This window comes from Dipodomys merriami, unplaced genomic scaffold, assembly GCF_024711535.1.
Source record: "Dipodomys merriami isolate MVZ:Mamm:240054 unplaced genomic scaffold, mDipMer1.0.p SCAF_158, whole genome shotgun sequence".
NCBI lineage: Eukaryota > Metazoa > Chordata > Mammalia > Rodentia > Heteromyidae > Dipodomys > Dipodomys merriami.
Genome location: NW_027202915.1, coordinates 2,896,510 through 2,909,684, shown reverse-complemented (window position 1 = coordinate 2,909,684; position 13,175 = coordinate 2,896,510). Strand labels below are relative to the sequence as shown.

The following is a 13,175-nucleotide window of genomic DNA, read 5'->3' as shown; positions in this document are numbered from 1 at the left end:
TCCTCAGATCTTAGCCTCCTGAGTAGCTAGAATTACAGGTATGTGCCACCAGCACCTGGCTGATAAGCTAATCTGACCACACAGTGCAGAGCTCAAATTCAAAGCATGTGCTGCAGAACTAGAATATCTCTAAGACCCTACGGAAATGCATGGTGGATGTGCTGCTGAGGGCATTAGAGATTGTGTCCTCGGTAAGCCTGACGAAGTTCAGTAGTCAACAGTTTATGTGATGGGGGGGGGGGGGGGGGGGGCAGGGAGATGGTGGTAAAAGCTAAATGATAGTAAATTTGTCTTTCTTAGAATCTGTCTGTCAAAGAAAGACAAATTTACTATCTTTTAGGTCCAATTTCTTGGTATGTCATGGGGCTTGAACTCAGGGCCTGGGTTCTGTCCCTGAGGTTTTGGGTTTTTTTTTTTTTTTGCTCAAGGTCAGTCAGTTCTCAACCACTGAGCCACAGCACCACTTCTAGTTTTCTGGTGGTTAATTGGAAATAAAGAGTCTCATGGACTTTCCAGTGAAGGTTGGTCTCAAACCATGATCCATAGATCTCAGCCTCCTGAGTAGTTAAGCATGAGCCATTGGCACCCAACAGGTTCAGTTTTTCTATGTATTCCCAGTAAAAAAGCCTATTTATACATATTGGGGGAAGAGAGGAGGTTTCCTAGTTACTGTTATGCATTTGCAGATTTGGTAGACTCTTTAACAATGGCATCTTGGGAAGGATATACCCCGGACCAGAGCTCTTCCATGTCATGTAAGTGCTTACAGCAGTCTCACCTTCAGCCCTACACAGAATGCACAGTTTGGTCTTATTATTCATCAAGGTTATTTCTTACTTTGGGCTTAGAAGATGTTTGGGGTCCCTAGAGACACTGACAGCCATTTATATTATTTTGTTTTGGTGCCGGTAGTGACTTGAACTCAGGACATTGAGCTCTCCACTGCCTTTTCCCCTCAAGGGTAATGTGCCAGCACTTGAGCCACAGCTTCACTTTCAGATTTTTGGTAGCTAATTGGCAACAAGACATTCTCTGCTTGGTATACTCGGGCTGGCTTTGAATTGGGATCTCAGATCTCAGCCTCCAGAGTAGATAGGGTTACAGGCGTGAGCCACTGATGCTCAGATGGCACTTAATATTACCTTGGAATATTTATATAACACGACTAAAAGGTAAGAAAAAATCTGTATCTGTTACACTGACTTTAAGCAAGTATCTCCCAAGAGGACAGGTGCTTTTAGGCCAGAGAATAAATTTGTTTAAAAGGTTACTTTAGTGGGGACAATTCAGTTAATTTCAAGTTTTCTGAAACTATTAGAATTATCAAATTGAATCATTCTAAACAGTTAATTGTTTAGGTTCAGATAAAACAAATATTACAATTAACTTTGTTTATAGAAATTTCCAACAGCTAAGAATTACAAATACTATGAAAAAGCAAACATATGAAAGCACAATGATTTAACTACCTCCTGATTGATTCATGGTCAGAACAGGCACTACGGTCCCCATCAAGGTTAAGGACAGTTCAGTGGTGAGGCCCTTTACCAGGAACCTCTGGGCCTCGGGCTCAATCCACAACATTGAAAACTAAACACGCCAGGCACCAGTAGCTCACACCTGTCATCCTACCTACTCAGGAGGCTGAGATCTGAGGATGACGGTTCAAAAACAGCCCAGGAAGGAAAGTCTGCAATAAACCACCAGAAAGCCGGAAGTGGTACTATGGCTTCAGTGGTAGAGCACTGGCCTTGAGCTGAAGAGCTGAGGGACAGTGCCCAGGCCCATGACCAATCCGAAAGAAAGAAAGGAAGGAAGGAAGAAAGGAAAAAAGAAAGAAAGAAAGAAAGAAAGAAAGAAAGAAAGAAAGAAAGAAAGAAAGAAAGAAAGAAAGAAAGAAAGAAAGAAAGAAAATAAAAACATAAGCAGCATTCAAGCCTCAAAAAAAGGAGGGAGAGGGGCTGGGGAGGTGGCTCAGTGGTAGAGCGCTTGCCTTGCATGCCTGAGGCCCTGGGTTCAATTCCTCAGCACCACATAAGCAAAAAGAAAAAAGCTGGAAGTGGCGCTGTGGCTCAAGTGGTAACACGCTAGCCTTGAGCTGAAGAGCTGAGGGACAGCGACCCGGCGGAGAGTTCAAGCCCCACGACCGGGAAACTCCCCCCCCCCCAAAAAAAAGGAGGAAGAAAATTAAACATATTGGGTAAATTAATAGAAAACAATACACTTGCTTAAAGAGTAACTTTAAACACATTAATATGTGAACTTAGAGTCATTTACCTTCACTGCCACTAGCGATGAAGTCTTCATTATGGCCTCCAAAACATGAATGAATCGTATAAAACCCTTGAGTGACACCTTGATACTTCCTTACTAAAACTCTGTCTTGCAAGTCCCATAAATGAACTCCCTGCAGGCAGAAGAGAATATAGGCATTTATAATTTGGTTTTTTATTCTGGGACAGGGAATGAGTACAGGATCTCACTATACAATCCTGATGGGCCTCTGCCTCCCATATGCTGGGATTATAGATGTACGCCACCACACCTGGCATAAAAAACTTCCAAAGCAACCTGGGAATATCCATCCCTTTACTCAATGGAGCATTTTCACTGGGATCGATTTAAGGCTGGTCCTATGTACATTTAAGGATCAGATATGCAATAAAACTTAAAAGATTAAGTAGAAATATTTTAAATGTACACACACGCAAAATCATAAAATATAATTTTCCTTTAAAAAATTTAAAGAATTAAAAAAAATTTTAATATACATACCTGAGTAGCTACATTTAACAAAGCTAATCGGCCATTTTTTGAAATTGTAAAAGACATAATAGGATGATCTTCTTGTACTCTGTAATCAGAAAAAATAATCCGTCAAAACAAAATTAAAAATCAAGATATTCACCTTATGAGAATATGAAGTGGTCTGGCTTACACACGACAATTTTGTGTGAATCATTCTTATATATTTCAATTACTAAAAATGTGAATTAAGGATTCACCAACAATCCAAATCACCAACCAAAGAAAAACAATTGTTCTGAAAAGGTCATACTACATACACATTTTAGCCTAAGTCAGATAACTTCAGTTTAATGGGAACAGAAAATAGTTACATGTTCCTATCTGTGAGGTCCTCGAAGTTATACCCCCGAATCCGCTGGTGTGTATCTGATGCCAGGACAGTCTTCCCGTCACTCAAACACCAAAGGCATTGCACTCTCACCCCCTCCCAGGAGTCCAGGAGATTTCCATCCAGATCCTACATAGAAGAAAGCCACTATTACTTCTGTTACTGAGTAATGAGCAGAAAGCAAAGAACCAGGCTTGTTTTTTTTGTTTTTTGTTCGGTCGGTCATGGGGCTTGAACTCTGGGCCTGGGTGCTGTCCCTCAGCATTTCAGCTCAAGGCTAGCGCTCTACTGCTTGAGCTACAGCATCACTTCCAGTTTTCTGGTGGTTTATTGGAGACAAGAGTCTCACAGTCTTTCCTGCCCGGGCTGGCTTTGAACCGCGATCCTCAGATCTCAGCCTCCTGAGTAGCTAGGATTACAGGTGTGAGCCACCAGCGCCCGGCTTCCAGGCTGTTTTTTAATCTAATTTTTCTTTTTTTTTTTTTTTGGTCGGTCATGGGTATTGAACGGTGGACTTGGGCGCTGTCCCTGGGCTGAGGCTCTAGGCAAGTGCTCTACCGCTTGAGCCACAATGCCACTTCCACTTTTCTAGTGCTTTATTAGAGGTAAGTCTCACGACTTTCCTGCCCGGGCTGGCTTTGAACCTCGATCCTCAGATCTCAGCCTCCTGAGTATCTAAGCATTACAGGTGTGAGCCACAGGCGCCCAGCTATCAATCTAATTTTTCTTAAAGAGATTTTCTTTGGTGCTGGTCCTGGGGCTTGAACTCAGGTCCTGGGGTGCTGTCCCTGACCTTTTGTGCTAAAGACGAGTACTCTATCACTCAAGCCACAACTCTATTTTTTGGCTTTGTGGTAGTTAACTAGAGCTAAAAGCCTCATAGACTTTCCTGCCCAGGCTGGATTTGAACTGTGATCCTCAGGTCTCAGCCTACTCAGTAAGTAGAAGTGAGCCACCAGTGTACAGCTAAAAGGGTTTTTAATCATTAGAAATTAGATTCACAAGAAATGTCATTATAACTATGTATAATAGGACATAAGTAGGAGTTTTAAATCTGCCCTTCAATAGCGTAATTTATAACATAAGTTACCGGGGTTGGGAAGGTGGCTCAGTGATAGAGCTCTTGCTTTGCATGCTCGAGGCCCTGGGTTCGATTCCTCAGCACCACATAAGCAAAAAGAAAAAAAGCCGGAAGTGGCGCTGTAGCTCAAGTGGTAGAGTGCTAGCCTTGAACTGAAGAGCAGAGGGACAGTGCCCAGGACCAGAGTTCAGGCCCCATGACCGGACCCAAAAAAATACAAAAAACAAAAACAAAAACAAAAATAAGTTACCAAAGTTATCATACATAAGTTACCAAAGTAAGCATAAGCTAAGAAACAACCTAAATCCTATGCAAAATTTCAATTTTATGAGGAATCTTTACCATCACCATGGGTTTGTATCCATTGGTTCAACCAACCAAAATGAAGTTTTGTTGGTACTAAATATATACACATTTTTGTCATTTTGTCACGTTGAACTTACATAGTATTAGCAATTACACACAATCTATAGGAGACTTACAAGTATATGGAGGATACATATACATTATAAAGCAAATGTTAGGTCCTGTTACATGAGACCTGAGTACCCCTGACTGTATGATATATTGTCCTATAATATGAGGAGAGAAGTTAGAAAAATGTTTGATAACCTTAAAAGGTAATGGACAATTTTCAAACTTCACATGCACTGTGCTGCTCTACAGATCAACACTTTGCAGCCATTATCTCACTGAATCTTCAGAGTTCTCAGAGACCTTACCACGTTCACTTTACAGACTAGAAAACTGCCACGTGCTACATCCTGAAGGCTTAACTGTCTTCACAAAAACATACCTAGTAATGCTGTGCACACAATACACTGAGGTAAATACTGCACTCCACCGACTCTCAAGCCCATTCTAGGTGTGAACTTGGCTTGTACAAAAGTATCTTGTGCATTAGCCTATGCTGGCCTTCAACTACAATCTCTCTACTTGTATTGCCCACATAGCTGGGATTACAGATATGAGCCACCACATTCAATTTATTCTGTTGAGATGGCTTTTGCTAGAGTTGGGATTAAACTGTGATTTTCCAACTGTAATTTGCCTACCAAGTAGCTAGGATTGCAGGAATGTAACGCTGGGCCTACTCCTAAAGCCATCTTAAAAGACAGTGATAATGTGTTAGGGCTCATTTAATTTTAGTCTTAAAATCTGGAAGCAATGATGACACATGTAATTGAGATAGAATACTGCGTTTGTAGCAAAATTTAACTCCTTACAAGACTTCTTATTGCTGCTCTACCATGTAAGCCCACAGCTCTGCTTTTGGTTTTCTGCTGGGTAACTGTGGAGATGAGTCTCAAGCTTAGGATGGTTTTAAACAGTCATCCCCAGATCTCAGCCTCCCGAGTGAACAGACACCAGCTTGATTTCTTTCTTTCTGGTCCTGGGGGCCTGGGTGCTGCCCCTGAGCTTCTTTTGCTCAAGGCTAGCACTTTACACCACTTGAGCCACAGCTCCAGTTCTGCTTTGTTGGCAATTTACTGGAGGATCAGCATCTCACAGACATTCTTGCCTGGGTTGGCTTCAAAACATCCTCACATCTCAGCCTCCTGAGTGGCTAGAATTACAGGCATGAGCTATTGATGCTTGTACATTTTTTAAATAGTTCCTACAACAGAAGATTAACAGGGTAGCTACTAGCCAAAAAGAGACCTCAAATGAAGAGGAAAACATTGTCTAGCAGGACTAATCAGGAAGGAGGCCCACTCACACACTGGTAGAACTGCCCACGCTGGCCTCCAGTCACAAAGCGCTTGCCGTCTGGATTCCAAGCCACACTTGTCAAACTGTCTTCATGAGACTGGCTCATCTTTGTTCTCAGTTCTCCCGTCTATAAGAAATACAATGAGGTGAGACCTTCCAAGCTTCTAAAGGGATTATACAAGAAAGAGAATACAACACAAAGGGGGGTAGAGGCTGGTAGCATCGCTGAAGGAGAAGTCAGCACAGGATGAGGGGGTAGGGGGGACGGGGCAGAGAAGAGTAACCTGGATAGCTGGTTAGCTTGGTATTCCTTATAAAAGAAATGGTTTTAACTGGCATCAGCAAAGGGGTGTGGGGTGGGAGTGGGAATGGGGGTGGGTTTTAGCTCTCAGAAGACAAGTTTAGAATAGCTATGCGAGAAAAACGTTAATAAACTTCTAATCTTAAATCAATTATATTCATAAACTAAAACGTTAATTTTTTCAAGCAAGACAACGTATCTTATCCTCTGATCTTTCTACTCTTATTCGAAAATCCTTTATGAATTTTATTCTATAACTAAATATAATACAACTAGCAGTTTGTTAAGAGCATGACTGTAAGTAGTAAACTATGCCCTTCAATTGGGCCAAAGGTCTAAATTACATTTCATATTTAAATGCTCACAATGGAGCAGAGATTGGAAAAGAAAATCTGCTATTTTTCTAATATGTAACCTTATCTCACTTAAAGTAGCAGAAAGAAAGGAATCTCTGTACTGCTTAGCAAAGCCATTCTACATTGTTTCCAACTAAGTAAGTATAGTAAATGGTTATAACCCTCAGAGATCCTCCTGTTACATTTTCTAAGTTATTCAACTTAGAGAGTATGCACATACCATTTAACTAGTCCTGGTTCCTTGTGCTCAGGGATTAGAAACAGGATCTGAGAGATAATAGCTGCCCTTGGTATAATAAAAAGGACATGGGCATAATTTTCCTGTGAGAAATGGGTAATCAAAAGTAAAAATAAAAGAGTGAAAACAAAGGCTATGATTAGGAACTGGGGCCGAGAATAAAGGCACAGGATACAAATTAGGTAACTAGATGTCTCCCTTACACTGGGAAGCTGCTAAAGGGAAAGTTTAGAGTACAAACAGACAAACAGCAGGTAAACTCTCAATGTTAACATCTGGCTGAGAGCTGAGGATGGCGGTTCAAAGCCAGCCCGGGCAGGAAAGTCCGTGAGACACTTAACTGCAATAACTAACCACCAGAAGACTGGAAGTGGCGCTGTGGCTCAAGTGGTAGACCACTTGCCTTAAGCTGAAGGGCTCAGGGACAGTGCCCAGGCACAGAGTTCAAGACCCACAAACAACCCCCCCCCAAAAAAAAAAGAACAGTGATAGTTGTGTATTACACCAGTCTTTTTTGTTGTTGTTGTTGGTCATAGGGCTTGAACTCTGGGATTGGCCACTGTCCCTGCACTCTTCAGCTCAAGGTAAGTGCTCTACCACTTGAGCCACAGCACCACTTCCGGTTTTCTAATGGTTTATTGGAGCTAAGAGTCTCATGGAGTTTCCTGCCCAGGCTGGCTTTGAACTGTGACCCTCAGGTCTCAGCCTCCTGAATATCTAGGATTACAGGCATGAGCCACCGGCACCGGGCACAACAGTCTTTAATAGACAGAAATTCAGACCTGCCACAAATAAAGCCTATCTATACAAGCTATAAAGATTACATGCTTATTATAGGATTAAGGGTATGTACTCCTCCCATTGAAAATGGAATTTGGGGGGGGAGGGGGGATGGAGAGGAGTTGGACACGGGGCCTGAACTCTGGGCCTAGGCACTATCTCTTAGCTCTTCAGCTTAAGGCTAGTGCTCTACCTCTTGAGCCAAAGCACCACTTCTGGCCTTTTCTGTTTATGTAGTGCTGAGGAATCGAACCCAGGGCCTCATGCATCCAAGGCAAGCACTCTACCACTGAACCCTCTTCCCAGCCCAAAAATGGAAAAAAAAAAAAATTTTAATCTATTTTTTTGTTTTCTTTAAGTCAGATTCACTTTAAGCATTTTGAGAAAACCATCTTATATTCTGTGACTTCACACCCCATTGAACCTAGTTATAAATACATTTATTTATTAACTGCTAGATCCATACAAACAACATAAAAGATACTTTGGGGACAACTGGAGGTTTTGATTATGAAACAAATATTAGTATACAACACAATTATAATTCTTAGCTATAATATTCTTAAGTATAAAAGTGTAAGATAGTTATTTCTTAGATGATATAGAGTAGCTGTAAACATCTGTAACTTACTTTCAAATGTTGTAGACATAGATATCTATGTAAATATATATACTCATGCATATATACTAATGCATAAACACACCCTATGCAGAAAGAAAATCTTACTACTATAATAACAGAATTAGAATCACCTGTTTTATCTGCAGGTACATCTTACTATTATTCATTCTGTTCATTATACCAGTCTTATTACTTGAGGTGTTTTTTTTGGTCAGTTGTGGGGCTTGAACTGTGGGCCTGGAAGCTGTCCCTGAGCTCTTCACCTCAAAGCTAATGCTCTATCACCTGAGCCACTTCTGGTTTTCTGGTGGTTAACTGGAGATAAGAAGAGTCTCACAGACTTTCCTGCCCAGGCTGGCTTTGAACCGTGATCCTCAGATCTCAGCCTCCTGAGTTAGGATTACAGGTGTGAGCTACCGATGCCTAGCCTTTGAGTCATTTCTCTTTTTAGAGACTTTAGATGCAAAATTCTATTTTAGCCAGTGCTACGTTTATGCAAAATAAACCACAGCCTGGGCCATTCATCTGCTGATAAGATAAAAAATATGTAATTCGCCAGACACCGGTGGCTCAGGCCTGTCAGCCCAGCTGCTCAGGAGGTTGATATCTAAGGATCGCAATTCAAAGCCAGCCCCCGCAGGACCTCCAGTAAAACACCAGAAAACCAAAAGTGGTGCTGTGGCTCAAGTAGCAGAGTGTTAGCCTTGAGCTGAAGAGCTCAGGGACAGCACCCAGGTCCAGAGTTCAAGCCCCAAGACCCACAGAAAAAAAAATAATAATAAAAATAAAAGTAAAAAAGTAATTATATATAAATTCTATATTATGTAGTCAGTCAGCTTACATAGAGAAGTTTAAAATAAGCCACATGTCAGCAACTCACACCTGTAACCCCAGTTACTTGGGTTGAAGGCCAGACTAAGCCTTCTCAAACCACAGCTGGCTGTGTACCATGGTGCACCTCATGATACCATCTCAAAAATAACCAGCACAAAACAGGACTGGAAGCATGGCTCCAGCGGTAGAGCACCCAAAAAGTATATTTTTGTTGTTGTTGTTGATTTGGGGCTTGAAGTCAGTCTTGGCTCTGGCCCTGAGCTTCTTTTGCTCACAGTTAGCACTCTACCACTTGAGCCACAGCACCAGATCTGGCTTTTTCTGTTTATGTGGTACTGAGGAATTGAACCCAGGGCTTTATGCAGGATAGGCAAGCATTCTACCACTGAGCCACATTCCCAGCCAAAATTAAAAATATAGATAGATAGATAGATATAGATAGATGCCACAAGGAGAAGCAAACATGCTAGAAATACGTATTGACCCTTCTTTGAAAAATTCTGTTACTCATCACAGTAAACTAGTAATTTGGCTGAGTGTGGCTCTGTCAATGGAGAGTCACCACACACGTGTGTGAGAATGCTGTGTGTAAAGCCAAACAAACCAAAGATGGAGCTCGCTCACTTGTACATTCCAAAGCCAGAGCTCAGAGCAGTCATCGGGGCCACAAGCAACAAGATAGTTGTCATCTGGACTCCATGCAATGTATGAAACACCATAAGCATGTCCTTCTAATGTCTTTAGAAGTTTCAACAGGTGTGTATCCTAGAAGAGAAACAGACAACTCAATGCCAACCCCAACAGAAATGGTTTTCTAGAGTAAGAACTTGAGGATGCACCTGATATAAACAATTTTTTATAATTCAATTAGAACTTACACAGTTTATTTCATTAAAACCTGTTCACATTTCGTTTTTGTTGTTGTTGTTGCCAGTCATAGGGCTTCAACTCTGGGCCTGGGTGCTGTCCCTGAGCTCTTTAGTTCAAGGTTAGCTCTCTACCACTGGAGCCACAGCACTTCTGGTTTTCTGGTGGTTAACTGGAGATAAGAATCTCATGGACGGGCTGGGAAGGTGGCTCAGTGGTAGAGTGCTTGCCTTGCATGCACGAGGCCCTGGGTTCGATTCCTCAGCACCACATAAACAAAAAAGGCTGGAAGTGGTGCTGTGGCTCAAGTGGTAGAGCGCTAGCCTTGAGCTAAAGAGCTGAAGGACAGTGCCCAGGCCCAGAGTTCAGGCACCATGACTGCAAAAAAAAAAAAAAAAAAAGAATCTCATGGACTTTCCTGCCCAGGCTGCCTTTCAACCTCAATCCTCAGAGCTCAGCCTCCTGAGTAGCTGGGATTATAGGTGTGAGCCACCGGTACCCAGCTAAAACCTGGTCAGATTTCTATATCTACTAACTTACGCAAGGCTAGCACTCTATCATTTGAACCACAGCACCACTTCCAGCTTTTCCCAAGTAGTTTATTGGAGATAAAGAGCCTTAAGGACTTTCTTGCTCAGGCTGACTTCAAACCACGATCCTCAGATTTTCATACCCATTAGCAATGTCTCTCTATGGCTCCTGCTTTTATACTTTCTGGTTTTATGGATTTGCTTATTGTGGATACTATATAAATGGAATTATACAGTCTCTAGTAACTGGCTTCTGTCATTTAGTGTAACATCCTAGGGGCTCATCCATGTTGTACAATGTTGCTGATGAATATTATTCCAGTTTATAGACATACTATATTTTGTTTGGTTTCTACTTTGTTTTTTTCTTTGGTCATGGGGCTTGAACTCTGAGCCTAGGCACTGTCCCTCAGCTCTTAGCTCAAGGCAAGCATTCTACCACTTGAGCCACAGCACTACTTCATGTTTTCTGGTGTTTTATTGGAGATCAGTCTCTCACAGACTTTCCTGCACAGGCTGGCTTTGAACTATGATCCTCAGATCTCAGCCTCCTGAGTAGCTAGCCACAGAGAGCCCAGCTTTCTATTTTGAATGAGGCTATATGAATATGTATTTTGTATAAATGTTATTTTTTTAGAAATACATGTACTCTACATATGTAGAGTGGAATTCCTTAGTTGTAAGCTAACTCTACATTCAATATATTTTTGTGCCAGTCAGGGCCTGGGCATTGTCCCTGAGGTTTTGTGTTCAAGGATAGTGCTTTACCACTCGAGCCACATGCCCCACTTCTGACTTTTTTGGTGGTTAATTGAAATGGAAGTCTCACAAACTTTCTTGCCAGGGCTTCAAACCACGATCCTCAGATCTCAGCTTTCTCAGTAATCCTCAGTTTTACTGGCGTGAGCCACTGGCTCAAGGTTTATACCCAGTACCATGAGTAAATGCTAAACTTTCCTAAGACACTGTATCCTTGTATCCTTCATACTGCATTCCAACCAACAAAGTTACCACTATTTTTTGCTAATCAGTATCAGCACTTCTCACAAAAATACTTAACCCTCAAGTCTATTATACTGCTAATTACACACACACACACACACACACACACACACACACACAATTTGCTTGTTTACAACACAGTGAGACCAACTCTTGAGGCCCACACCAAGTTCTTCTGCAGGCTGACCATCCAGTGAGAGGGTTACTTCAAGATAATGGGCTCCAGGCAAAAATGTGTCAAAACAGGACCAAAATACATTGGGAACTACTCTAACTACTTGAAAATCATCAGATCATCGTGGTTCAAGGCAAGCATAAGCAAAAAGTTCAGTGTGACATAACCCCCTCCCACCAACCAACAAGCTAGGCGTAGTGAGTGGTACATTTCTGTTACCTTGGCTAAAGGGGAGGCCTTTTGTGGAAGGGTTGAGGGTAGAAGGTAAGCAACCCTGAGAAAAATTCAAGACCCTATCCACAAAAAACCACCAATAACCCAAGGCAAAGGTGCTGGAGTACAAGGCTGCATAATAGCCCCAGTACCACCAAAAACTCACAATGTCAAACCTGGTAATTGACGTTAGGGAGAAGAATAGGACAATGTAGATGGGGATCCAAACAAAGAAACAAGGTAAGAAAACCTGCAACAAACCAATCCAACAGTCATAATTTCCAGGAAACGAGGCTCTATCTGGGCGGTAAACCTTGTTTTCTGACCAGATCCATTAGAATATTTATAATATCACCTAAGCCTCAAAAAAACTATCCATATGGGCAGATCTGGCCATGGGCCACCAACAAAAAGCAGCAAAGGTCTGTCCCCAAAGGATTCTGCAGACCTGACAACTTTCTTTCTTTTCTTTTCTTTTGATGACCCCAGGGCTTGAACTTTAGCCCAACTGCTGTCCCTGAATTTTTTATGCTCAAGGCCAGCACTCTTAACTCTTACTTCAGCCACAGAGCCACTTCCAGCTTTTACTGAGAGAAGTCTCACGAACTTTCCAACCCAGTCTGACTTAGAACTGTGATCCTCAGATGTCAGCCTCCAGAGTAGCTAGGACCTCAGGCAAGAGCCACCAGCGCCCAGCCCTTAGGCTTTCCCTACAACTAGGTTTGTCAGGACTAAGAGTTCAAATGAAGATAATGAGATTTGAGTAAGGGTGTGGACAGGGAACAGAGAAAGAAAGAATCTGTTCAGAGGTTGCAAAAACCAATTTCAGGCTTTAGTCTGAAAAGCTTATTGAGCCTTGTTCTAAGCCAAGGGTAAATTATTCCAAAATGACTGTACGTAGTTACAACCTATTAGCAATAAGGAACAGGCGTGGAACTAGCTGGATAAAAATTAGTAGAGGTTCCCCATTGCCTAGAAACTGTTCCTTCACTGGGTCTGAAGTTTACGATTCATAAATTCTCTAGTCCAAATTTCCACTATTTAAAAAAAAATAAAATTAGGGTTAACAATGCAACTACAAAGTGTTCTTTGGGAAGGAGGTAAGAAGCATAGAGAGTATTTGCAGTAGATCAAAATGTTCTGTAAAAATTAAGATTAAGTCAGGGGCTGGGAAGGTGGCTCAGTGGTAGAGCGCTTGCCTTGCAGGCTGAGGCCCTGGGTTCTATTCCTCAGCACCACATAAGCAAACAGAAAAAAGCAGGAAGTGGCGCTGAGGTTCAAGTGGTAGAGCGCTAGCCTTGAGCTGAAGAGCTGAGGGACAGTGCCC

General features: G+C 42.0%; 1 protein-coding gene across 4 annotated transcripts in view; it reads right to left on the bottom strand.

Annotated features, from left to right (window-relative positions):
• Wdr26 (WD repeat domain 26) overlaps nt 1-13,175 on the bottom strand; it is a 46,430-nt gene that overhangs the window by 9,912 nt on the left and 23,343 nt on the right. For all 4 annotated transcript variants that reach the window (XM_070023262.1, XM_070023263.1, XM_070023264.1 and 1 more), the window contains exons 8-12: nt 9,686-9,826; nt 5,938-6,057; nt 3,120-3,265; nt 2,776-2,854; nt 2,278-2,407 (exon numbers count right to left, since the gene is read on the bottom strand). In XM_070023262.1, coding sequence (XP_069879363.1) covers nt 2,278-2,407; nt 2,776-2,854; nt 3,120-3,265; nt 5,938-6,057; nt 9,686-9,826 — 616 coding nt within the window. The remainder of the gene's footprint in view (nt 1-2,277; nt 2,408-2,775; nt 2,855-3,119; nt 3,266-5,937; nt 6,058-9,685; nt 9,827-13,175) is intronic.